Source organism: Salmo salar, chromosome ssa28 (genome assembly GCF_905237065.1).
Source record: "Salmo salar chromosome ssa28, Ssal_v3.1, whole genome shotgun sequence".
NCBI classification, from domain to species: domain Eukaryota; kingdom Metazoa; phylum Chordata; class Actinopteri; order Salmoniformes; family Salmonidae; genus Salmo; species Salmo salar.
The window spans coordinates 38,585,454-38,612,415 of record NC_059469.1 but is presented as its reverse complement, the minus strand read 5'-3'; the positions used below and the strand labels follow the sequence as shown (position 1 = coordinate 38,612,415).

Here is a 26,962-nt window from a genome sequence, read left to right as displayed (position 1 = left end):
TGTGTGTGCTTGTGTGTGTGTGTGTGAAGTCCTGTGAGTGTGCATTAATATATCAATGTAAATATGACGTGTGAGGATGAATATAAATGCTATTATCCCCGTTGTTTCCAGTGTTTTTCGGGTGGTCAGTTGTTCTTTTGATCTGTCTGTTGTGAGTTCTGAAAAAGGTATGTCTATATTTGTCCGTAGCTATCATCTCGGCACGTTGGAGGGAGGAAGGGGAAGCAGCGCTTTAATTTATAGACCTAATCATCCACCAGGATGATGTTGGCCCTAACTACTTTTCTTCACATCAATCTAATCAGCCATGAAGGAACATACACTGGAGATGCTGACTGGGGTCTTTGTTTGGCTAAATATACATTATTGGAATCATAAAATAGAATCGTTACAGCATTGATTCATTAGTTTCAGACTGGTTGTTAAGGCTGTCGTAGAGAGGGTACCAAAGCGCAGCGTGGTAAGTGTTCATTATATTTATTAAACAATGCAACACTAGAACAAAGAAACAAAAACGAAAAGCCAAACAGTTCCGTACAGGTAACGAAATACAAAACAGAAAATAACTACCCATAAAACACAGGTGGGGAAAAAAGGCTGCCTAAGTATGGTTCCCAATCAGAGACAACGATAGACAGCTTTCCTCTGATTTGGAAACCATACCTGGCCAAAACATAGAAATAAAATACATAGACTGCCCACCCCATATCACACCCTGACCTATCTAAACAGAGAAAAACGGCTCTCACGGGTCAGAGGGCGTGACACTGGTGATATTTTGTTAATGGGAATATATCTGTACTTAGAGCAGAATGACATATTGTTGATTGTTTTCATTAGATGGTTCTGTTGTCTATACATCCATTCACAGCTGGGCCATGTTCCAATGTCCATATTAGGGTTGCAAAATTACCAGTACTTTACCAAAGTTACCAGAACTTTCGCGAATTTTAGATAAATAACAGGTAATCTATGGCGATCCTATGGTAACTTTGGTAATTTATACTTGAATATCTTTTTTTTTTTTTTAAAGGAAATCATTATATATAGTATTAGTTTTGTTGTATCTGTGTCCGTATTGTTCATGGGTTTCTAGTAGATGGACCATTTGTTTCAAAAGGAAAAAAACCTACTTAATGAAAAAATAATTTAATCAACAATTGTATTACTTTCAGTTAACTCTGCAACTCTTCCAACTAGTGACTTTTATCACAACTGCCACCAGTTTGGCATCAAAACATGTATACCAAAGAAACAGTAAAATATACTATATAATATAGTAAAATACAGTAAAATATACTATATAATATAGTAAAATATACCATATAATATAGTAAAATACAGTAAAATATACTATATAATACATTAAAATACAGTAAAATATACTATATAATATAGTAAAATACAGTAAAATATACTATATAATACAGTAAAATACATAAAAGTGTTTAATAAATATATAAAGGATGTTTCATGCTGAAACCCTCATATTAAACACCAACGGTATTCACTAGGTCGATGGTTTATATTTAAGGATCATGTTTTACAGCTTTGTCATTGTCATTTTTGTACAATGTTATTTCATTATTTTATATATTTTCCATGTGACAAGGTCACACAGAGGTCCAGAGATATTTACAGACACCTCTGATAATCTGAAGTTCCGAAAAAAGGCCACTACAATAAATAAAATGTACTTTGTAAGTTACCAAATTCTGGTAGTTAGCAGCAGGGGCGCAACTTTCACTTGGGACGGGGGGACGGGGACGGGGGGACGGGGGAGGGCGGGGACAGGGGACATGTCCCCATCACATTCTGAAATTGCATTTTTTTTGTCCCCCGCCAGTTTTATAATTGGAATGTGATACAAAACGAAGCAACGGTGTGCTTTAGGACCATGCAGACGCCTCCGAGCGGTTGGGTGGGCTGTTTGGAGTGTTTATCCGACTGGGGGGAAAAAACATTAAAATATATATTTATGTCCCCCCCCCCCCCACTTCTAAAACCAAAGTTGTGCCCCTGCTTACCAGTAATATACCCTCCCTTTGCAATCATAGTCCACACTATACATTTCTTCATACTAAGGGATATGCTAATGTTGGTTTAGAACAGAGCGATCATCATTGCTCACAAACCGCTGCACGTCGTTCATTATTTCCAGAGGATGTACAGTGTTCACGTTTATCACTAATTTATCAACATAAGTTGACCTGGGGGGGGGGGGGTTGTGTCAACTATCAGGAACTTGGATCAGGCCTTTAATTGTTTTATTTCCCTGTTTATATCTGTTAAAACATGTCTGATTAAACATGCACCATACAAAAAACTAAGGGTAAAAGACTTGATCCTTCACTCATGATCCTTCAACCATGATCCTTTACCCATGATCCTTCACGCATGAATTGTCTGAGAAATTACAGGAAAGAAATGTGGCTAAGGTTAGAATCATGATTCTACGTCTGATTAAAACAGCTAAATCAACATATTTCTTGAATTGTGTATCGGAGAGTGGTGGTAAACAAGCCAAATTCTGGAAAGTGGTCAAACCTTTTAAATAAAACTCCACCCCCTCGTTAGGCCAGCAGGATCTGACAGGGTCCATTCTAGACTAAATTGAAGTTTGTGATGCTTTTAATTAATAACCATTTTGCCATTTTGCTTAAACTGGCCACCTGTTCAAAAGGATAATCTCTGGAAAAGCCATTTCATTCCCACTAGAGGGAGGTCCTTCAGTCACCCCAGAACAGATTATAGAGAATCTCATTCCCACTAGAGGGAGATCCTTTAGTCACCCCAGAACAGATTATAGAGAATCTCATTCCCACCAGAGGGAGGTCCTTCAGTCACCCCAGAACAGATTGTAGAGAATCTCATTCCCACTAGAGGGAGATCCTTTAGTCACCCCAGAACAGATTGTAGAGGACGACGCACTAACAGACTCACATACTTTTTTTTTCACGTTAACCCTTAGATGTCTATGATGTACAAAGTTATTTGCTAAAGACTGATGTAAAACCATAAGGGCTGATTCACTTGATTCATTCTAACTGCAGTATTAAATCCATAGGAGCTGATTCACTTGATTCATTCTAACTGCAGTACAGATTGATGTTAAATCCAAAGGAGCTGATTCACTTGATTCCTTCTAACTGCAGTACAGATTGATGTTAAATCCAAAGGAGCTGATTCACTTGATTCCTTCTAACTGCAGTACAGATTGATGTTAAATCCATAGGAACTGATTCACTTGATTCCTTCTAACTGCAGTACAGAATGATGTTAAATCCATAGAAGCTGATTCACTTGATTCCTTCTAACTGCAGTACAGATTGATGTTAAATCCAAAGGAGCTGATTAACTTCATTCATTCTAACTGCAGTACAGATTGATGTTAAATCCAAAGGAGATGATTCACTTGATTCCTTCTGACTGCAGTACAGATTGATGTTAAATCCATAGGAGCTGATTCACTTGATCCCTTCTGACTGCAGCTCTCTGCTCCACTTACTGCAGAACCACTGAGCTATAATTTTTACTTGTCAATTGTTTCTGGTGTTATCCCTAAGATCTGGATAGTGGAAGTCCTCCCCCGGTACACAGATCCTTCTGACTTAGATAACTACCGTCAAATGTCCAAATTATCTTGCATTTCCAAAGTTTTGGAATCCCTGGCCAACTGTCATCTAAGATCTTATTAAACTTGTCTCTCTATTCTAAATATACACCATTCTGACATAGTACTGTTTCAGCTGGTTATAGACCTGGACATAGTACTGTATCAGCTGGTTATAGACCTGGACATAGTACTGTTTCAGCTGGTTATAGACCTGGACATAGTACTGTTTCAGCTGGTTATAGACCTGGACATAGTACTGTTTCAGCTGGTTATGGACCTGGACACAGTACTGTTTCAGCTGGTTATAGATCTGGACATAGTACTGTATCAGCTGGTTATAGACCTGGACATAGTACTGTGTCAGCTGGTTATAGATCTGGACATAATACTGTTTCAGCTGGTTATAGACCTGGACATAGTACTGTTTCAGCTGGTTATAGACCTGGACATAGCACTGTTTCAGCTGGTTAAAGACCTGGACATAGTACTGTTTCAGCTGGTTATAGACCTGGACATAGTACTGTTTCAGCTGGTTATAGACCTGGACATAGCACTGTATCAGCTGGTTATAGACCTGGACATAGTACTGTTTCAGCTGGTTATAGACCTGGACATAGTACTGTTTCAGCTGGTTATAGACCTGGACATAGTACTGTATCAGCTGGTTATAGACCTGGACATAGCACTGTTTCAGCTGGTTATAGACCTGGACATAACACTGTTTCAGCTGGTTATGGACCTGGACATAGTACTGTTTCAGCTGGTTATAGATCTGGACATAGTACTGTATCAGCTGGTTATAGACCTGGTCATAGTACTGTGTCAGCTGGTTATAGATCTGGACATAGTACTGTTTCAGCTGGTTATAGACCTGGACATAGTACTGTTTCAGCTGGTTATAGACCTGGACATAGCACTGTTTCAGCTGGTTAAAGACCTGGACATAGTACTGTTTCAGCTGGTTATAGACCTGGACATAGCACTGTTTCAGCTGGTTATAGACCTGGACATAGCACTGTTTCAGCTGGTTATAGACCTGGATATAGCACTGTTTCAGCTGGTTATAGACCTGGACATAGTACTGTTTCAGCTGGTTATAGACCTGGACATAGTACTGTATCAGCTGGTTATAGACCTGGACATAGCACTGTTTCAGCTGGTTATAGACCTGGACATAACACTGTTTCAGCTGGTTACAGACCTGGACATAGTACTGTTTCAGCTGGTTATAGACCTGGACATAGTACTGTTTCAGCTGGTTATAGACCTGGACATAGTACTGTTTCAGCTGGTTATAGACCTGGACATAGTACTGTTTCAGCTGGTTATAGACCTGGACATAGCACTGTATCAGCTGGTTATAGACCTGGACATAGCACTGTATCAGCTGGTTATAGACCTGGACATAGCACTGTATCAGCTGGTTATAGACCTGGACATAATACTGTTTCAGCTGGTTATAGACCTGGACATAACACTGTTTCAGCTGGTTATAGACCTGGACATAGTACTGTTTCAGCTGGTTATAGACCTGGACATAGTACTGTTTCAGCTGGTTATAGACCTGGACATAGTACTGTTTCAGTTGGTTATAGACCTGGACATAGTACTGTTTCAGCTGGTTATAGACCTGGACATAGTACTGTTTCAGCTGGTTATAGACCTGGACATACCACTGTTTCAGCTAGTTATAGACCTGGACATAGTACTGTTTCAGCTGGTTATAGACCTAGACATAACACTGTTTCAGCTGGTTATAGACCTGGACATAGTACTGTTTCAGCTGGTTATAGACCTGGACATAGTACTGTTTCAGCTGGTTATAGACCTGGACATAGTACTGTATCAGCTGGTTATAGACCTGGACATAGTACTGTATCAGCTGGTTATAGACCTGGACATAGTACTGTTTCAGCTGGTTATAGACCTGGACATAGTACTGTTTCAGCTGGTTATAGACCTGGACATAGTACTGTTTCAGCTGGTTATGGACCTGGACATAGTACTGTTTCAGCTGGTTATAGACCTGGACATAGTACTGTATCAGCTGGTTATAGACCTGGACATAGCACTGTATCAGCTGGTTATAGACCTGGACATAGTACTGTATCAGCTGGTTATAGACCTGGACATAGTACTGTTTCAGCTGGTTATAGACCTGGACATAGCACTGTTTCAGCTGGTTATAGACCTGGACATAGTACTGTTTCAGCTGGTTATAGACCTGGACATAGTACTGTTTCAGCTGGTTATAGACCTGGACATAGTACTGTTTCAGCTGGTTATAGACCTGGACATAGTACTGTTTCAGCTGGTTATAGACCTGGACATACCACTGTTTCAGCTAGTTATAGACCTGGACATAGTACTGTTTCAGCTGGTTATAGACCTGGACATAGTACTGTTTCAGCTGGTTATAGACCTGGACATAATACTGTTTCAGCTGGTTATAGACCTGGACATAGTACTGTTTCAGCTGGTTATAGACCTGGACATAGCACTGTTTCAGCTGGTTATAGACCTGGACATAGTACTGTTTCAGCTGGTTATGGACCTGGACATAGTACTGTTTCAGCTGGTTATAGACCTGGACATAGTACTGTATAAGCTGGTTATAGACCTGGACATAGTACTGTATCAGCTGGTTATAGACCTGGACATAGTACTGTTTCAGCTGGTTATAGACCTGGACATAGTACTGTTTCAGCTGGTTATAGACCTGGACATAGTACTGTTTCAGCTGGTTATAGACCTGGACATAGTACTGTTTCAGCTGGTTATAGACCTGAACATAACACTGTTTCAGCTGGTTATAGACCTGAACATAACACTGTTTCAGCTGGTTATAGACCTGAACATAACACTGTTTCAGCTGGTTATAGACCTGAACATAACACTGTTTCAGCTGGTTATAGACCTGAACATAACACTGTTTCAGCTGGTTATAGACCTGGACATAACACTGTTTCAGCTGGTTTTAAATGATGTTTTAAATTGTTTGGATCATAAAACAGATGTTGGCTGCGTTACTGATGGACCTTTCCAAGACCTTCGATACCGTTGACCATCACATTCTGGTTTGAAAATGATCTTTCAGTCAGGACTCAATGTGTTATCCCTGACGGCGTTCATTTGAGTTTTCTGGATATTATGAAAGGTATACAGCAGGGGTTTGGCACTGGGACCGGTTCTCTTTACTATTTCTATAAATAACATTGGTCTATCTTTTAAAACACCTAATATTCATCTGTATGAAGACGACACTGTTATGCCATTGATCTAACTGTTGACTAGGCTGTTAGACTTTCAATCTGACCTTGTTACCTTAACAGAAAGCCCTGGTGGGTTTAAAACATGTACTTTATGTGGACAAGACAATATACATGTTGTTCTCTCCAGAATATTCCAGATGAACTACATATTTATTCACTGGATGGTTCTCCCGTCGATCAGGTTCCCGCCTACAAATATCCGGGCATGTGGATTGACAAAGATTTCATGTTTTAAAAAGACATACAGATGAGCTAGTTTAAAATATAATATTTAAAGTGGACTTCTTTTTCAGAAATAGATCTTTCCTCTCCCTAAATAGCAGGAAGTAGATTGTTCAGTCATCTTTTCCTGCCAGTTCTTGATTATGGCGACACTATTTACCAGAATGCAGCAGCCATTAAACCGTTGTATGCCGTCTATCAATGCACCATTCGTTTTTATCACAGGTGACAGTTTTAATACGTATCGCTGCATCCTGTATCAAAAGGTCGGCTGGTCCATATAGATCAATTCGTTATTCCCTTTTAGTTTACAAAGCCCTACTACACAAAGCTTCCAACTTACCCAAACTTCATTGCTAACGTGTAAAATAATGAGATACCAAACCCAATCGCAGGGTTGGTTTACTCTTCAGATCCCTTGGGTCTCCACGGAAATAAGTAAATCACTTACAACATTCGTTCCATTTGGATTCCCTGGTGCCACTAGGGGCAATTTAAAGCCATGATGGTGAACGAGTTCACTGTGGTGTGCAAATGTTTTGATTGATTGATTGTTTTGATTGATTGATTGATTTGATTGATTGATTGATTGATTGTTTTGATTGATTGATTGATTGTTTTGATTGATTGATTGTTTTGATTGATTGATTTGATTGATTGATTGTTTTGATTGATTGATTGATTTGATTGATTGATTGATTTGATTGATTGATTGATTGTTTTGATTGATTGATTGATTTGATTGATTGATTGATTGATTGTTTTGATTGATTGATTGTTTTGATTGATTGATTGATTGTTTTGATTGATTGATTGTTTTGATTGATTGATTGATTTGATTGATTGATTGATTGTTTTGATTGATTGGTTGTTTTGATTGATTGATTGTTTTGATTGATTGTTTTGATTGATTGATTGTTTTGATTGATTGATTGATTGTTTTGATTGATTGATTGATTGATTGATTGTTTTGATTGATTGATTTGATTGTTTTGATTGATTGATTGATTGATTGTTTTGATTGATTGATTTGATTGATTTGATTGATTGTTTTGATTGTTTTGATTGATTGTTTTGATTGATTGATTGTTTTGATTGATTGATTGTTTTGATTGATTGATTGTTTTGATTGATTGATTGTTTTGATTGATTGATTGATTGTTTTGATTGATTGATTGTTTTGATTGATTGATTGATTGATTTGATTGATTGTTTTGATTGTTTTGATTGATTGTTTTGATTGATTGATTGATTGAATTGATTGATTGATTGTTTTGATTGATTGATTGTTTTGATTGATTGATTTGATTGATTGATTGTTTTGATTGATTGTTTTGATTGAATTGATTGATTGAATTGATTGATTGTTTTGATTGATTGATTGATTGGATTGATTGTTTTGATTGATTGATTGATTGAATTGATTGATTGAATTGATTGATTGTTTTGATTGATTGATTGATTGAATTGATTGATTGATTGATTGATTGAATTGATTGATTGATTGTTTTGATTGATTGATTTAGTAACTAGTTTATGATGCTGTGATGTTGATGATGTTCTGGTGTTCTCGTACTGTTAATGGATCTGATAGATTTTTATATCTTCTGCTTTGTGGTCTCATCGTACCAGTGAAAATGAGACCCTGGTATTGTCATGTCTCTTTCCCTTCACGCCATGGTCCTTTATGAGGTCTACAGTGATCCTCTCTCTCTCTCTCTCTTTCCCTTCACGCCATGGTCCTTTATGAGGTCTACAGTGATCCTCTCTCTCTCTCTCTCTTTCCCTTCACGCCATGGTCCTTTATGAGGTCTACAGTGATTCGCTCTGTCTGTCTGTCTGTCTGTCTGTCTGTCTGTCTGTCTGTCTGTCTGTCTGTCTGTCTGTCTGTCTGTCTGTCTGTCTGTCTGTCTGTCTGTCTGTCTGTCTGTCTGTCTCCACACACCATGGTCTCCCTATGAGGTCTACAGTGATAATGAGTCTCTCTCTCTCTCTCTGTCCTATAGGAGCTCAGACTCTGACGGAGCGTTCGAGACCCCAGAGTCGACCACCCCTGTCAAGTCCCCCACGGAGACAGACCCTCATACCCAGCCGCTGACCTCGGAAGACACCGGTGAGAGAGACTCGTGCACATTCACACGCACGCACGCCACAAAGGGACAGATATCTAGAGAGCGAGAGAAGAGGAAGGTTTAGAATGCCCTCTACTGGTGACTACTGGTACTTCAAACAAAGAGGTTTTCTCTGTTCAGTCAGTCAGTCAGTTAGTTAGACCAGCATCACTGAGCTGCTAAAGGATATAAGCAGGTCTTATCTATGCAGAAAAGATTCAGCCATCCATCACAATGTTCGTTTAGTTATGATGTGTTTTACTGATTGGCCAGCTGGAAGGTTGTGATGAAATATTCAGAGCTTATTCATCAATTTAATTAGTCTAAAACCAGACACAACCTTCACCATTATCTCTCTCTATCTATCTATCTCTCTCCCTCAATTCAATTCAATTTAAGGGGCTTTATTGGCATGGGGAACATATGTTTACATTGCCAAAGCAAGTGAAATATATAATAAACAATAACAAATATACAGTAAACATTACACTTGTCATATTATATATATATATACTGCTAAAAAAAATAAAGGGAACACTTAAACAACACATCCTAGATCTGAATGAAAGAAATAATCTTATTAAATACTTTTTTTCTTTACATAGTTGAATGTGCTGACAACAAAATCACACAAAAATAATCAATGGAAATCCAATTTATCAACCCATGGAGGTCTGGATTTGGAGTCACACTCAAAATTAAAGTGGAAAACCACACTACAGGCTGATCCAACTTTGATGTAATGTCATTAAAACAAGTCAAAATGAGGCTCAGTAGTGTGTGTGGCCTCCACGTGCCTGTATGACCTCCCTACAACGCCTGGGCATGCTCCTGATGAGGTGGCAGAGCATCCGCCAACTCCTGGACAGTCTGTGGTGCAACGTGGTGTTGGTGGATGGAGCGAGACATGATGTCCCAGATGTGCTCAATTGGATTCAGGTCTGGGGAACGGGCGGGCCAGTCCATAGCATCAATGCCTTCCTCTTGCAGGAACTGCTGACACACTCCAGCCACATGAGGTCTAGCATTGTCTTGCATTAGGAGGAACCCAGGGCCAACCGCACCAGCATATGGTCTCACAAGGGGTCTGAGGATCTCATCTCGGTACCTAATGGCAGTCAAGCTACCTCTGGCGAGATGGAGGGCTGTGCGGCCCCCCAAAGAAATGCCACACCACACCATGACTGACCCACCGCCAAACCGGTCATGCTGGAGGATGTTGCAGGCAGCAGAATGTTCTCCACTGCGTCTCCAGATTGTCACGTCTGTCACATGTGCTCAGTGTGAACCTGCTTTCATCTGTGAAGAGCACAGGGCGCCAGTGGCGAATTTGCCAATCTTGGTGTTCTCTGGCAAATGCCAAACGTCCTGCACTGTGTTGGGCTGTAAGCACAGCCCCCACCTGTGGACGTCGGGCCCTCATACCACCCTCATGGAGTCTGTTTCTGACCGTTTGAGCAGACACATGCACATTTGTGGCCTGCTGGAGGTCATTTTGCAGGGCTCTGGCAGTGCTCCTCCTTGCACAAAGGCGGAGGTAGCGGTCCTGCTGCTGGGTTGTTGCCCTCCTACGGCCTCCTCCACGTCTCCTGATGTACTGGCCTGTCTCCTGGTAGCGCCTCCATGCTCTGGACACTACGCTGACAGACACAGCAAACCTTCTTGCCACAGCTCGCATTAATGTGCCATCCTGGATGAGCTGCACTACCTGAGCCACTTGTGTGGGTTGTAGACTCCGTCTCATGCTACCACTAGAGTGAAAGCACCGCCAGCATTCAAAAGGGACCAAAACATCAGCCAGGAAGCATAGGAACTGAGAAGTGGTCTGTGGTCCCCACCTGCAGAACCACTCCTTTATTGGGGGTGTCTTGCTAATTGCCTATAATTTCCACCTGTTGTCTATTCCATTTGCACAACAGCATGTGAAATGTATTGTCAATCAGTGTTGCTTCCTAAGTGGACAGTTTGATTTCACAGAAGTGTGATTGACTTGGAGTTACATTGTGTTGTTTAAGTGTTCCCTTTATTTTTTTGAGCAGTGTATATATATATAATATGACATTTATATATAATGTGACATTTGAAATGTCTTTATTCTTTTGGAACTTTTGTAAGTGTAATGTTTACTGTACATTTGTTGTTATTTATTATATATTTCACTTGCTTTGGCAATGTAAACACACGTTTCTCTCTCAAACAAACATCCAAAGACAACTAACAAGCATCAGAAGAATGTCACTTCTCTCTCTCATTCTAACACCATATAGGGATTGTATCATGACTATATAATACCTCTCATTCATATTTCTCTGTTCCTTCAGGTCTGGGCTGTATAATATCTCTCATTTATATTTCTCTGTTCCTTCAGGTCTGGGCTGTATAATATCTCTCATTTATATTTCTCTGTTCCTCCAGGTCTGGGCTGTATAATATCTCTCATTTATATTTCTCTGTTCCTCCAGGTCTGGGCTGTATAATATCTCTCATTTATATTTCTCTGTTCCTCCAGGTCTGGGCTGTATAATATCTCTCATTTATATTTCTCTGTTCCTCCAGGTCTGGGCTGTATAATATCTCTCATTTATATTTCTCTGTTCCTCCAGGTCTGGGCTGTATAATATCTCTCATTTATATTTCTCTGTTCCTCCAGGTCTGGGCTGTATAATATCTCTCATTTATATTTCTCTGTTCCTCCAGGTCTGGGCTGTATAATATCTCTCATTTATATTTCTCTGTTCCTCCAGGTCTGGGCTGTATAATATCTCTCATTTATATTTCTCTGTTCCTCCAGGTCTGGGCTGTATAATATCTCTCATTTATATTTCTCTGTTCCTCCAGGTCTGGGCTGTATAATATCTCTCATTCATATTTCTCTGTTCCTTCAGGTCTGGGCTGTATAATATCTCTCATTTATATTTCTCTGTTCCTCCAGGTCTGGGCTGTGTAATATCTCTCATTTATATTTCTCTGTTCCTCCAGGTCTGGGCTGTGACTCTGAGGTCGACGGTGAACCCGGGTCAGAGGCTAAAGGTCACCATGGTAGCTCCCTGTCCATAGTCTTTGACGAGGACAAGCCCATCGCTGCTAGCGGAGCTTATAACCTAGAGCAGCTCATAGCTGCAGCTGCAGCTGCAGAGGCCCAGAGCCGATCAACTCTAACCCGCTCTCTGAGCCTCCAGGCTGGGCAGCTAGACGGCACCGGCCCCTTAGACGGCGGAGGATTCTCCATCTCAATCGGAGACTCCCGTCCCTTAGCTGAAGCCTTTAGTGTCGACGGTGGTACTGAGAGTGCTCCAGGGACTCTCCGCAGACCCTCCAAGAAGGGGCCTCTCCGCCCCGGCGGCTCCCTGAAAAAGAAGCCTCTCCCCAGGCAGAGCTCTAACCTAGAGAGCCCCCAACCTCCATCCTCTGGAACCACAGCGGAACCGCTGAAGGAGAGTGCCGAGCCCACCAGAGCAGCCAGCCCCCTATTGGCCTCTGAGGATCCGGAAGTAGGAGGAACCACAGTAGACTCCGCCCCTGGTCCTACCTCGGCCACGCCCAGTCCAGGAGGCACGTTCTGCAGAACCAGGAAGTCATATGTGGAAAGCTCCGCCTCGCTCACTGAAGAGACCAATCACACTAGCCCAGAGACAGATAACCAACTAATCCTGGCCCCTACTTCTATTCTGACCCCGACCCCAGCTATCTCTATACCCAACCGACAGGAGGACACCCCCATCTCCGTGCCGGAGGCCCCCCCAGGCAGCGAAGGCTCTCCCCCCAGTGGGACCTACAAATGGGACCCAGACAACTTTGAAGACATCGACCCGTTCAACAACGGAGGGAGTAAAGTCGCTAACTCCCCTCCCCCAGAGCGCCCCAACGCCGATCCGGCTCTTCCCTCAACCAGCCCCCCTATTCGAACCTCAGGGGCGGTCAGACTGGAGTTTGACTATTCTGAGGAGACCCTGGAGGAGCCTCCCAAGGCCTCCTCTCCACCACCCAAGAAGCTGGGCAAAAAAACAGGCTCCAAGGTTGGTCTGTCATAGCGTTGCAAAATTCTGTTAACTTTCCCCAAATTCCCTGATCTTCCAGAAATCCCAGTAGGATTCCCGGAGTTTTACAACTCTAGTCTGTTGTCGTGTTTAGTGCTTTCCTTGGTTAGTCCGTCTTTATGTTTTATCTGTATGTTTTATGTTTGATTTTTATTTTACTGATTTATATTGTTGACTACGTCAAGTTACTTTGAAGTGTTTTGTAAAGCGTTTAAAATGAATAAAGTTGTATCATTGTTAATATTATGTATTATGTATTATTATTATTATTATTAGATGCCTCTAAGGAAGACCAGGATGGGTCTAAAGAAGGCCGTGCAGCCCCCATCTGAACCCCTCGACAACACCCCAGTCCCCGATAACATCCCCATCTCGAAGGCCTCCTATAGCTTTGACCCGGCCCAGTGGGACGACCCTAACTTCGACCCGTTCGGATCTAACAGCGGGATCCCTATCTCTCCCGAGCTGAACAAACCCTCCTATAACTTTGACTCCGACACCTTCAATGAGTCGGCTGTTAACACCTTCAAGGGTTCGTCCAATAGGACGGCTGTGTTTCCACCCAAGGCTGCCTCTGGCTCCGCCTCTTTCGAGGTGTCGGCCAATGACGACGAGGTTGATAACGATAACGATGAAGTTAAGGAGCTGGAGGACCACAACCAGAACAAACCGGTTAAGACCAAGAAGAAACCAATCAAATCGTAAGTTTAAATACCGTTGCATTATTAGGCACTTTCACGTTACCATTTGTTTATGTGTTTCTGTTTGTATGTCTAGTACTGTATCGTTTTAGCCGTGTGTGTGTGTGCGCGCGCGTGCGCGTGCGTGTGTGCGCGTGTGCGTGTGTGCGCGTGCGAGCGTGTGCGTGTGTGTATGCGTGTGCGCGTACGTGCGTGCGGTCATCTCTCTATCCAACTGGGGAGAGAGAATGTGTTTGTCCTGTCAGTCCCACCTGTCTGTCTCTCTGTCACCTGTCTGTCTCTCTGTCACCTGTCTGTCTCTCTGTCACCTGTCTGTCTCTCTGCCACCTGTCTGTCTCTCTGTCACCTGTCTGTCTCTCTGTATCCTGTCTGTCTCTCTGTCACCTGTCTGTCTCTCTGTCACCTGTCTGTCTCTCTGTCACCTGTCTGTCTCTCTGTATCCTGTATGTCTCTCTGTCACCTGTATGTCTCTCTATATCCTGTCTGTCTCTCTGTCACCTGTCTGTCTCTCTGTCACCTGTCTGTCTCTCTGTATCCTGTCTGTCTCTCTGTTACCTGTCTGTCTCTCTGTCACCTGTCTGTCTCTCTGTATCCTGTATGTCTCTCTGTCACCTGTCTGTCTCTCTATATCCTGTCTGTCTCTCTGTCACCTGTCTGTCTCTCTGTCACCTGTCTGTCTCTCTGTATCCTGTCTGTCTCTCTGTCACCTGTCTGTCTCTCTGTATCCTGTCTGTCTCTCTGTCTCTCTGTATCCTGTCTGTCTCTCTGTATCCTGTCTGTCTCTCTGTCACCTGTATCCTGTCTGTCTCTCTGTATCCTGTCTGTCTCTCTATATCCTGTCTGTCTCTCTGTCAGCTGTCTGTCTCTCTGTATCCTGTCTGTCGTCTGTCTGTCTCTCTGTCACCTGTCTGTCTCTCTGTATACTGTCTGTCTCTCTGTATCCTGTCTGTCTCTCTGTATCCTGTCTGTCTCTCTGTCACCTGTCTGTCTCTCTGCCACCTGTCTGTCTCTCTGTCACCTGTCTGTGTATTCTCGTATACCACAGGAAGTCGAAGGGTTCCTCTCTGTGTTGTCTGTTGTAAGTACAGTAATGTCAGCAGGACTGTTTCTGTAATATTTCAGTTTTTCTAAACGTCCTACTCTCAGAGTGAGCATGTTGCCCCGTCGTGCTCGTCTCCTTGTAACTTTCCCCAAATTCACAGATTCTCCTGAAATTCTGGGAATCTTCCCAACCAGGATTTCTGGAAAACCTGGGAAATTTTGCAACCCTGTTCTCCTCCTTATTAACACAACTGTAACATAAAGACAACCAATTAGAGAAACTCTACCATGCCCATCAACCAATCAGAGAAGCTCTACCATGCAAAACCAATTAGAGAAACTCTACCATGCCCATCAACCAATCAGAGAAGCTCTACCATGCAAAACCAATTAGAGAAACTCTACCATGCCCATCAACCAATTAGAGAAACTCTACCATGCCCATCAACCAATCAGAGAAGCTCTACCATGCAAAACCAACCAATCAGAGAAGCTCTACCATGCCCATCAACCAATCAGAGAAGCTCTAACATGCAAAACCAACCAATCAGAGAAGCTCTACCATGCCCATTTTCTTCAATGAGCATCCTGCCATATAAACGTAGCCTGTCTTGTACAGGTGCACCCCTTCTCCAAGGGAAAGAGAACATTCAAACGGTAGTACCTCCTCTATTGAAGAGCAGCAGAGGTTAGTCGTGGTCACACTGAGGTGCAGTATATTTTGGGGGGCCAGGTTGGTTGTAGATACCTGGGTTTAGACTAAGGTTGTCACATATACCCGTATTGTGGAAAGGAAACAAAAAACATGAAGCAGAATTCATTTCTGGAAGAAAACAGTCCTAATTTTGAAAACACCCAGATTCTCATTTGTTAACTTTTAAAAGCTACTGTATAGCACACAATGGTCCGCTTTGCATTACCCAGGTGCCACGGTGCCGTGCAAAACAAACTCGCTCAATATTTTACAAAAGTAGGTTTTTATAATGGCCTATAGAGTGAAATCTGTTTCTAGAAAATCTGGTATATTAGTATCGCAATACTGGTATCAAGACAGCATTAGTTTGGACTATTCATCTCATATCGCTAACACGCTAACACGCTAACACGCTAACTTAGCAAATAATTAACTTTGGAGTCTGTTGCCTAATGCAGTCTTTCCCATGCATTTGATTTATTCCAGAACTAGGACCTGATTCAACTTGTCAACTAATCCTCAAGCCTCCCTGACTACTTGAATCAGTTTTGCAAGTTCAGGGCTAAAATTAAATAGTGAAACATCTGGGGGGGGAGAGAGGTTTGAACCGTCTGGGGGTCCCCGAGGGAGAGATTGAACCGTCTGGGGGTCCCCTAGGGAGAGATTTGAATCGTCTGGGGGTCCCCTAGGGAGAGATTTGAACCGTCTGGGGGTCCCCGAGGGAGAGATTTGAACCGTCTGGGGGTCCCCGAGGGAGAGATTTGAATCGTCTGGGGTCCCCGGGGAGAGATTTGGGAACCCCAGACTAATGTACACCATCAATGTGAATCATGACAGCAATTTTTTGGACTTCCAACCTTACTGTAATTCTAGTCAAATTAACGCAACGTGCGCTAACTAAACTAGCGACGCAAAACCCTGAATTCATTTATTATCAGTTCAATCCAACAACGTGTGAGTATTACACTTTATGAGTTTTGATGATATTGCTTTACACCATGCGTATGGATATCATTGCTTTTTCAATATCCCCCCCCTGTATTGTGAATGACTAGTACACATCTTACTGAGCTAAACATACGCAATACGAGGGAGAGAAATATACCTCTTGTTGTTAAAAAGACAATAGAGTTGATGTATTGATTAAGGTTTGACTTATTTATGATGATTGATGAAGTCTCTGCCAGGGACGACTCGTTCTGATCCTACCGTCTCTCTCTCTCCTCCCTCTTCCAGTAATACTTTCAGAGTCAAGAGGTCCCCAAAGAGATCGCCCATGTCTGATCTATCATCACAAGTCAGTCTTCTCTCTCACACACACACACACACACACACACACACATACCTCTACACAAACACACACAAACACACACCTACACACACACACACACACATACACACACACACACACACATACACACCTCTACACATACCTCTACACACACACACACACACACACACACACACACACACACACACACACACACACACACACACACACACACACACACACACACACACACACACACACACACACACACACACACACACACACCTCCTCACCTCTTCACCTCCTTCCTCACCTCCTCAACTCCTCCTTCCTCACCTCCTCACCTCTTCACCTCCTCACCTTCTCCTTCTTCACCTCTTCATCTCCTCACCTCCTCACCTCCTCACCTCCTCACCTCTTCACCTCTTCACCTCCTCACCTCTACACCTCCTCACCTCCTCATTCCTCCTCACCTCTTCACCTCCTCCTTCTTCACCTCCTCACCTCCTCACCTCTTCACCTCCTCACCCCTTCACCTCCTCACCTCCTCACCTCCTCACCTCTTCACCTCCTCACCTCTTCATCTCCTCACCTCCTCACCTCCTCACCTCTTCACCTCCACACCTCCTCACCTCCTCACCTCTTCACCCCTTCACCTCCTCACCTCCTTATTCCTCCTCACCTCCTCATTCCTCCTCACCTCTTCACCTCCTCCTTCCTCACCTCCTCACCTCTTCACCCCTTCACCTCCTCACCTCCTCACCTCTTCACCGCCTCCTGCCTCACCTCCTCACCTCTTCACCTCTTCACCTCCTCACCTCCTCACCTCTTCACCTCCTCACCTTCACACCTCCTCATCCTCCTCACCTCTTCACCTCCTCACCTCCTCACCTCTTCACCTCCACACTTCCTCACCCCTTCACCTCCTCACCTCCTCCTTCCTCACCTCCACACCTCCTCACCTCCTCACCTCCTCCTTTCTCACCTTCTCACCTCCTCCTTCCTCACCTCCACACCTCCACACCTCCTCCTTCCGCACCACTTCACCTCCTCACCTCCTCCTTCCTCACCTCCACACCTCCTCACCTCCTCACCTCCTCACCTCCTCCTTTCTCACCTTCTCACCTCCTCCTTCCTCACCTCCACACCTCCTCACCTCCTCCTTCCTCACCACTTCACCTCCTCACCTCCTCCTTCCTCACCTCCACACCTCCTCACCTCCTCACCTGCTCACCTCCTCACCTCCTCACCTCCTCACCTCCTCCTTTCTCACCTTCTCACCTCCTCACCTCCACACCTCCTCACCTCCTCCTTCCTCACTACTTCACCTCCTCACCTCCTCCTTCCTCACCTCCACACCTCCTCACCTCCTCACCTCTTCACCTCCTCACCTCCTCCTTTCTCACCTCCTCACCTCCTCCTTGCTCATAATCTCACCTCCTCACCTTCTCACCTTCTCCTTCCTCACCTCCACACCTCCTCACCTCCTCCTTCCTCACCACTTCACCTCCTCACCTCCTCCTTCCTCACCTCCACACCTCCTCACCTCTTCACCTCCTCACCTCCTCACCTCCTCCTTCCTCACCTCCTCCTTCTTCACCTCCTCACCTCCTCCTTTCTCACCTTCTCACCTCCTCCTTCCTCACCTCCACAACTCCTCACCTCCTCCTTCCTCACCACTTCACCTCCTCACCTCCTCCTTCCTCACCTCCACACCTCCTCACCTCCTCACCTCCTCACCTCCTCCTTTCTCACCTTCTCACCTCCTCCTTCCTCACCACTTCACCTCCTCACCTCCTCCTTCCTCACCTCCTCACCTGCTCACCTCCTCACCTCCTCACCTCCTCCTTTCTCACCTTCACACCTCCTCACCTCCACACCTCCTCACCTCCTCCTTCCTCACCTCTTCACCTCCTCACCTCCTCCTTCCTCACCTCCACACCTCCTCACCTCTTCACCTCCTCACCTCCTCACCTCTTCACCTCCTCAACTCCTCACCTCCTCCTTTCTCACCTTCTCACCTCCTCACCTCCTCCTTCCTCACCACTTCACCTCCTCACCTCCTCCTTCCTCACCTCCACACCTCCTCACCTCCTCACCTTCTCACCTTCTCCTTCCTCACCTCCACACCTCCTCACCTCCTCCTTCCTCACCACTTCACCTCCTCACCTCCTCCTTCCTCACCTCCACACCTCCTCACCTCCTCACCTCCTCACCTCCTCACCTCCTCCTTTCTCACCTTCTCACCTCCTCCTTCCTCACCTCCACACCTCCTCACCTCCTCCTTCCTCACCACTTCACCTCCTCACCTCCTCCTTCCTCACCTCCACACCTCCTCACCTCTTCACCTCCTGACCTCCTCACCTCCTCCTTCCTCACCTCCTCCTTCTTCACCTCCTCACCTCCTCCTTTCTCACCTTCTCACCTCCTCCTTCCTCACCTCCACACCTCCTCACCTCCTCCTTCCTCACCACTTCACCTCCTCACCTCCTCCTTCCTCACCTCCACACCTCCTCACCTCCTCACCTCCTCACCTCCTCCTTTCTCACCTTCTCACCTCCTCCTTCCTCACCTCCACACCTCCTCACCTCCTCCTTCCTCACCACTTCATCTCCTCACCTCCTCCTTCCTCACCTCCACACCTCCTCACCTCCTCACCTCCTCCATTACCTCCTCCTTCCTCACCTCCACACCTCCTCACCTCCTCCTTCCTCACCTCTTCACCTCCTCACCTCCTCCTTCCTCACCTCCACACCTCCTCACCTCTTCACCTCCTCACCTCCTCACCTCTTCACCTCCTCACCTCCTCCTTTCTCACCTCCTCACCTCCTCCTTCCTCACCTCCACACCTCCTCACCTCCTCCTTCCTCACCTCCACACCTCCTCACCTCCTCCGCTCCAGGATCCCTCCCCAGTAGATGAAGCCCAGCCTCCTATCCCCCCGTTACAGGACGACCACGCTACAGACGAGGAGAAGCTGGCTTCTTCCTCCAATCAAAAAGAGAAGCTGGTCTCCTCAGCCAACCACATGTGGGCATCCATGGAGGCAGAGAGGACCTCTGACCCCCATGAGGACTTCCCCCAACCCTCTGACCTCACAGCCTTTGTCAACGAGAAGAGTCAAGGTAAGTGAGTGTGTGTGTGTGTGTCCTTCAATATATATACTCTCCAAATCAAGGCTGCCATTGATCAAATGGAGCCAGAAAGGGAGAGAGTTAAAAATCAAATGTAATTCAATAGTTATTGGACAATTACATGTCAAAAGTTAATGTCTGCATGCTGTTAGCAGCATCGCTATTGATTTCTATTTGACGTTGAGCAGCTAGCTATCCTGCCACCCTACAGCCTCCTGTCTGGGTTTAAAGTTTGTCATACAGTTATGCAGTACATGAAGAAACAGACATGAACAGTCTAGTCCAGTCCTGTCTAACCTAGTCCAGTCCAGTCTAACCTAGTCCAGTCCTGTCTAACCTAGTCCAGCCAAGCCCAGTCAAGTCCAGCCCAGTCTAGACTAGTCCAGCCAATTCTAGTCAAGTCCAGTCCAGTCTAACCAAGTCCAGCCAAGCCCAGCCTAGTCCAGTCCAGTCTAACCAAGCCCAGCCTAGTCCAGTCCAGTCTAACCAAGCCCAGCCAAGCCCAGCCTAGTCCAGTCCAGTCTAACCAAGCCCAGCCTAGTCCAGTCCAGTCTAACCAAGTCCAGCCAAGCCCAGCCTAGTCCAGTCCAGTCTAACCAAGCCCAGCCTAGTCCAGTCCAGTCTAACCAAGCCCAGCCAAGCCCAGCCTAGTCCAGTCCAGTCTAACCAAGCCCAGCCTAGTCCAGCCTAGTCCAGTCCAGTCTAACCAAGCCCAGCCTAGTCCAGTCCAGTCTAACCAAGCCCAGCCAAGCCCAGCCTAGTCCAGTCCAGTCTAACCAAGCCCAGCCTAGTCCAGTCCAGTCTAACCAAGCCCAGCCAAGCCCAGCCTAGTCCAGTCCAGTGTAACCAAGCCCAGCCAAGCCCAGCCTAGTCCAGTCCAGTCTAACCAAGCCCAGCCTAGTCCAGTCCAGTCTAACCAAGCCCAGCCTAGTCCAGTCCAGTCCAGTCCAGTCTAACCAAGCCCAGCCTAGTCCAGTCCAGTCTAACCAAGTCTAGCCAAGCCCAGCCTAGTCCAGTCCAGCATTTTCTGGCCTTAACTGTCTCTGTTCTTCCTCTTCTCTCTAACTTGGTCTCTCTTTCCGTCTCTCTTTCTGTCTCTCTTTCTGTCTCTCTTTCTGTCTCTCTTTCTGTCTCTCTCTCTGTCTCTCTTTCTGTCTCTCTTTCTGTCTCTCTTTCTGTCTCTCTTTCCATCTCTCTTTCCGTCTCTCTTTCCGTCTCTCTTTCCGTCTCTCTTTCCGTCTCTCTTTCTGTCTCTCTTTCTGTCTCTCTTTCCGTCTCTCTTTCCGTCTCTCTTTCTGTCTCTCTTTCTGTCTCTCTTTCCGTCTCTCTTTCTGTCTCTCTTTCTGTCTCTCTTTCTGTCTCTCTTTCCGTCTCTCTTTCTGTCTCTCTTTCTGTCTCTCTTTCCGTCTCGCTTTCTGTCTCTAACTCTGTCTTTTCTGTTGTCTCCCTCAGTGTCAGACTATGAGATTGAGTACATGGAGAAGACTGTCTCTTCTTCACCGGTGAGTATCTATCCACAGCCTGATAGGAAGGTTCCTCTTCACCGGGGGAATATCTATCCACAGTCTGATAGGAAGGTTCCTCTTCACCAGGGGAATATCTATCCACAGTCTGATAGGAAGGTTCCTCTTCACCAGGGGAATATCTATCCACAGCCTGATAGGAAGGTTCCACTTCACCGGGGGAATATCTATCCACAGCCTGATAGGAAGGTTCCTCTTCACCGGGGAATATCTATCCACAGTCTGGAAGGTTCCTCGTCACCGGGGGAATATCTATCCACAGCCTAGGAAGGTTCCTCTTCACCGGGGGAATATCTATCCACAGTCTGGAAGGTTCCTCTTCACCGGGGGAATATCTATCCACAGCCTGGAAGGTTCCTCTTCACCGGGGGAATATCTATCCACAGCCTGATAGGAAGGTTCCTCTTCACCAGGGGAATATCTATCCACAGCCTGATAGGAAGGTTCCTCTTCACCGGGGGAATATCTATCCACAGTCTGATAGGAAGGTTCCTCTTCACCAGGGGAATATCTATCCACAGCCTGATAGGTTCCTCTTCACCGGGGGAATATCTATCCACAGCCTGATAGGAAGGTTCCTCTTCACCGGGGGAATATCTATCCACAGCCTGGAAGGTTCCTCTTCACCAGGGGAATATCTATCCACAGCCTGATAGGATGGTTCCACGTCACCGGGGGAATATCTATCCACAGCCTGGAAGGTTCCTCTTCACCGGGGGAATATCTATCCACAGCCTGATAGGTTCCTCTTCACCGGGGGAATATCTATCCACAGCCTGATAGGAAGGTTCCTCTTCACCAGGGGAATATCTATCCACAGCCTGATAGGAAGGTTCCTCTTCACCGGGGGAATATCTATCCACAGCCTGATAGGTTCCTCTTCACCGGGGGAATATCTATCCACAGCCTGATAGGAAGGTTCCTCTTCACCAGGGGAATATCTATCCACAGCCTGATAGGAAGGTTCCTCTTCACCGGGGGAATATCTATCCACAGCCTGATAGGAAGGTTCCTCTTCACCGGGGGAATATCTATCCACAGCCTGATAGGAAGGTTCCTCTTCACCGGGGGAATATCTATCCACAGCCTGATAGGAGGTTCCTCTTCACCAGGGGAATATCTATCCACAGTCTGATAGGAAGGTTCCTCTTCACCAGGGGAATATCTATCCACAGCCTGATAGGAAGGTTCCTCTTCACCGGGGGAATATCTATCTACAGCCTGGAAGGTTCCTCTTCACCAGGGGAGTATCTATCCACAGCCTGATAGGATGGTTCCACGTCACCGGGGGAATATCTATCCACAGTCTGATAGGAAGGTTCCTCTTCACCAGGGGAATATCTATCCACAGTCTGGAAGGTTCCTCTTCACCGGGGGAATATCTATCTACAGCCTGATAGGAAGGTCTGTGCTGTCAGTCAGATAGGAAGGGGTAGGGATATAGAAGTGAAACTAGCTCATATTCTGAAGTGATCTATGAAGATTCGATACTGGTTACTTACAGTATGTCTATATGTTTACCTGACATAACGATTGAGACGGACTGTCCTTGAGGCGGACTGTCCTTGAGGCGGACTGTCTCTTCTCTCTCCCTCTCTCTCTCTCTCTCTCTCCCTCTCTCTCTCTCTCTCTCTCTCTCTCTCTCTCTCTCTCTCTCTCTCTCTCTCACTCCCTCTCTCTCTCTCTCTCTCTCTCTCTCCCTCTCCCCCTCTCTCTCTCTCTCTCTCTCTCTCTCTCTCTCTCTCTCTCTCTCTCTCAAAATTCAATGTTGGGGCTTTATTAAAATCGGGTTTGTTTTCAAATTCTTTGTGGATCTGTGTAATCTGAGGGAAATGTGTCTCTCTAATATGGTCATACATTGGGCAGGAGGTTAGGAAGTGCAGCTCAGTTTCCACCTCATTTTGTGGGCAGTGTTTCACATGGCCTGTCTTCTCTTGAGAGCCAGGTCTGCCTACGGCGGTCTTTCTCAATCGCAACGCTATGCTCACTGAGTCTATACACAGTCAAAGCTTTCCTTAAGTTTAGGTCAGTCACAGTGGTCAGGTATTCTGCCACAGTGGTCAGGTATTCTGCCACAGTGGTCAGGTATTTTACCACAGTGGTCATGTATTCTGCCACAGTGGTCAGGTATTTTACCACAGTGGTCAGGTATTTTACCACAGTGGCCAGGTATTTTACCACAGTGGTCAGGTACGTATTTTACCACAGTGGCCAGGTATTTTACCACAGTGGCCAGGTATTTTACCACAGTGGCCAGGTATTTTACCACAGTGGTCAGGTATTTTACCACAGTGGTCAGGTATTTTACCACAGTGGCCAGGTATTTTACCACAGTGGTCAGGTACGTATTTTACCACAGTGGCCAGGTATTTTACCATAGTGGTCAGGTATTTTACCACAGTGGCCAGGTATTGTACCACAGTGGCCAGGTATTTTACCACAGTGGTCAGGTATTTTACCACAGTGGTCAGGTATTTTACCACAGTGGCCAGGTATTTTGCCACAGTGGTCAGGTATTTTACCACAGTGGCCAGGTATTTTACCACAGTGGTCAGGTATTTTACCACAGTGGCCAGGTATTTTACCACAGTGGCCAGGTATTTTGCCACTGTGTACTCTGTTAAATAGCGTTCTAGTTTGCTCTGATTTCTGTAAAAAAAATTCCAATGTGTCAAGTAAATGTCTTTTTGTTTTGTCATGATTTGGTTGGGTATAATTGTATTAAATTGTCCTCTCCTGCTCTCTCCTACTCTCTCTCTCTCTCTCTCTCTCCCCTACTCTATCTCTCTCACTCACACAAACACACACTCTCTTTCTCACACTCTCCTGCCCTCTCTCACACTCTCCTGCTCTCTCCTACTCTCTCTCTCTCCCCTACTCCATCTCTCACACGCTCACTCACTCTCTCTCACTCACAAACACACACTCTCTTTCTCACACTCTCCTGCCCTCTCTCACACTCTCCTGCTCTCTCCTACTCTCTCTCTCTCCCCTACTCAATCTCTCACACTCTCACTCTCTCTCTCTCTCTCTCACTCACACAAACACATACTCGCTTTCTCACACACTCCTGCCCTCTCTCACACTCTCCTGCTCTCTCCTACTCTCTCTCTCTCCCCTACTCTATCTCTCACACTCTCACTCTCTCTCTCTCACTCACACAAACACACACTCTCTTTCTCACACACTCCTGCCCTCTCTCACACTCTCTGGCTCCAGCCTCTGTCTGTGAAGAAACCTTCTGCTCTCTACTTGAAGCTGGACTCTGTGACAGACAGCCTGACCAAGCCTGACCACAGATCAGAACCCAACTCTCCCTGCACAGGGTACAACACACTGGGACACACACACACACACACACACACACACACACACACACACACACACACACACACACACACACACACACACACACACACACACACACACACACACACACACACACACAATAAATCAACATGAGCACTGCATTTTAAAGTCATTAGTAATTCGTTGTAAATCTCATTCAGATTTAAAAGGGTGAAAGCTGAACAACATTTCAGTTACTGTCCTCTTCTAGTCACTATTTCAATGCTTCTACCACACAGAGATCCTGTCTGTCCTCCTCAACATCCATCCCTCCTTCCTTCTCTCTCTAGGAGTTTTGAGGAGATAGAGGCCCAGATCACAGCCCAGATGAAGACCCCGGTGTTGGGCTCTCGGCCCGGTCCGGAGGGGTCTCGGCCCGGTCCGGAGGGGCCCGCTGGAGAGAAGGAGAAGACCAGGAAGAGAGAGAGCCAGTCACTCAGCCGGACACAGAGCACAGACAGGGATCATGGAGTGGTGAGTCACAATATTGAACTCTCTGGTTGTCAATCAATAAGTTTGAAAAAAAAAAATATATAGATTATATATATAATATATCAATACATCTGATGTAATGACTGTATGTTTCTCATCGTCTTCCATCTCCATCCTCTTTGCGTCAGGCTCATCTCAGAATACAATGTTACGACACATTTTCTTTCCCAGTTCGCTATGCCGTGACCTCTCAACTCTGTCCGTGTTATTGTCATGTATACAGTAGAGGGCGACAGTGCCAACCCTAAATACAGTGTGGCCTACAGTGTAGATGTTACCCAGGTTAAACTTTCAAAGCCTTGGCGATAAGTTATTAACTTCCATAAGGTAACTACCGTAAACTACCTACCAGCCAGCAACTCAGCCACTCCCAACCTTCTGCTGACACGCTCCTCACCCCGCTCCTCACCCCGCTCCTCACCCCGCTCCTCACCCCGCTCCTCACCCCGCTCCTCACCCCGCTCCTCAACCCCTTCCGCCTCCCTGCTGCCACCCCCTGTACTGTAGCTACCCACCCAGGGCCCTATGGAGGTCCCAGCCCCAGACGCACCCCACTTAACCAGGCTGTCTGAGTGCCCTGACCCCCTGGTGAACCTGGAAGCTGACCTGGCAGAGACCAACCCCACTGCCTTTGCCCTCAAACTGCAGGTGTGTTGATTAGAGTTAGAGTCCTCCCTCGCGTGCCAACCTGCTTCCCTTTGGACCCTCTCTAACGTATTATTGATTTATCATGGCTATATTATTGATTTATATTATTGATTTATATTATTGATTTATATGATTGATTTATATGATTGATTTATATTATTGATTTATCATGGTTATATTATTGATTTATATTATTGATTTATATTATTGATTTATATGATTGATTTATATTATTGATTTATCATGTTTATATTATTGATTTATATGATTGATTTATCATGGTTATATTATTGATTTATATTATTGATTTATATGATTGATTTATATGATTGATTTATATTATTGATTTATATGATTGATTTATATGATTGATTTATATGATTGATTTATATTATTGATTTATATTATTGATTTATATTATTGATTTATCATGTTTATATTATTGATTTATGTTATTGATTTATATGATTGATTTATATGATTGATTTATATTATTGATTTATATGTATTGATTTATATTATTGATTTATATGAATATTGATTTATCATGGCTATATTATTGATTTATATTATTGATTTATATTATTGATTTATCATGGTTATATTATTGATTTATATTATTGATTTATATGATTGATTTATATTATTGATTTATCATGTTTATATTATTGATTTATATGATTGATTTATCATGGTTATATTATTGATTTATATGATTGATTTATATGATTGATTTATATTATTGATTTATATGATTGATTTATATGATTGATTTATATTATTGATTTATATTATTGATTTATATTATTGATTTATCATGTTTATATTATTGATTTATGTTATTGATTTATAT

General features: G+C 44.6%; 1 protein-coding gene across 1 annotated transcript in view; it reads left to right on the top strand.

Annotated features, from left to right (window-relative positions):
* LOC106589972 (protein piccolo-like) overlaps positions 1–26,962 on the top strand; it is a 154,118-nt gene that overhangs the window by 97,353 nt on the left and 29,803 nt on the right. The window contains 9 exon segments of the mRNA XM_045710124.1: positions 9,117–9,223; positions 12,201–13,237; positions 13,535–13,959; positions 16,931–16,991; positions 19,867–20,089; positions 21,551–21,600; positions 24,841–24,947; positions 25,260–25,443; positions 25,969–26,109. Of these exon segments, the coding sequence (XP_045566080.1) occupies positions 9,117–9,223; positions 12,201–13,237; positions 13,535–13,959; positions 16,931–16,991; positions 19,867–20,089; positions 21,551–21,600; positions 24,841–24,947; positions 25,260–25,443; positions 25,969–26,109 (2,335 nt within the window).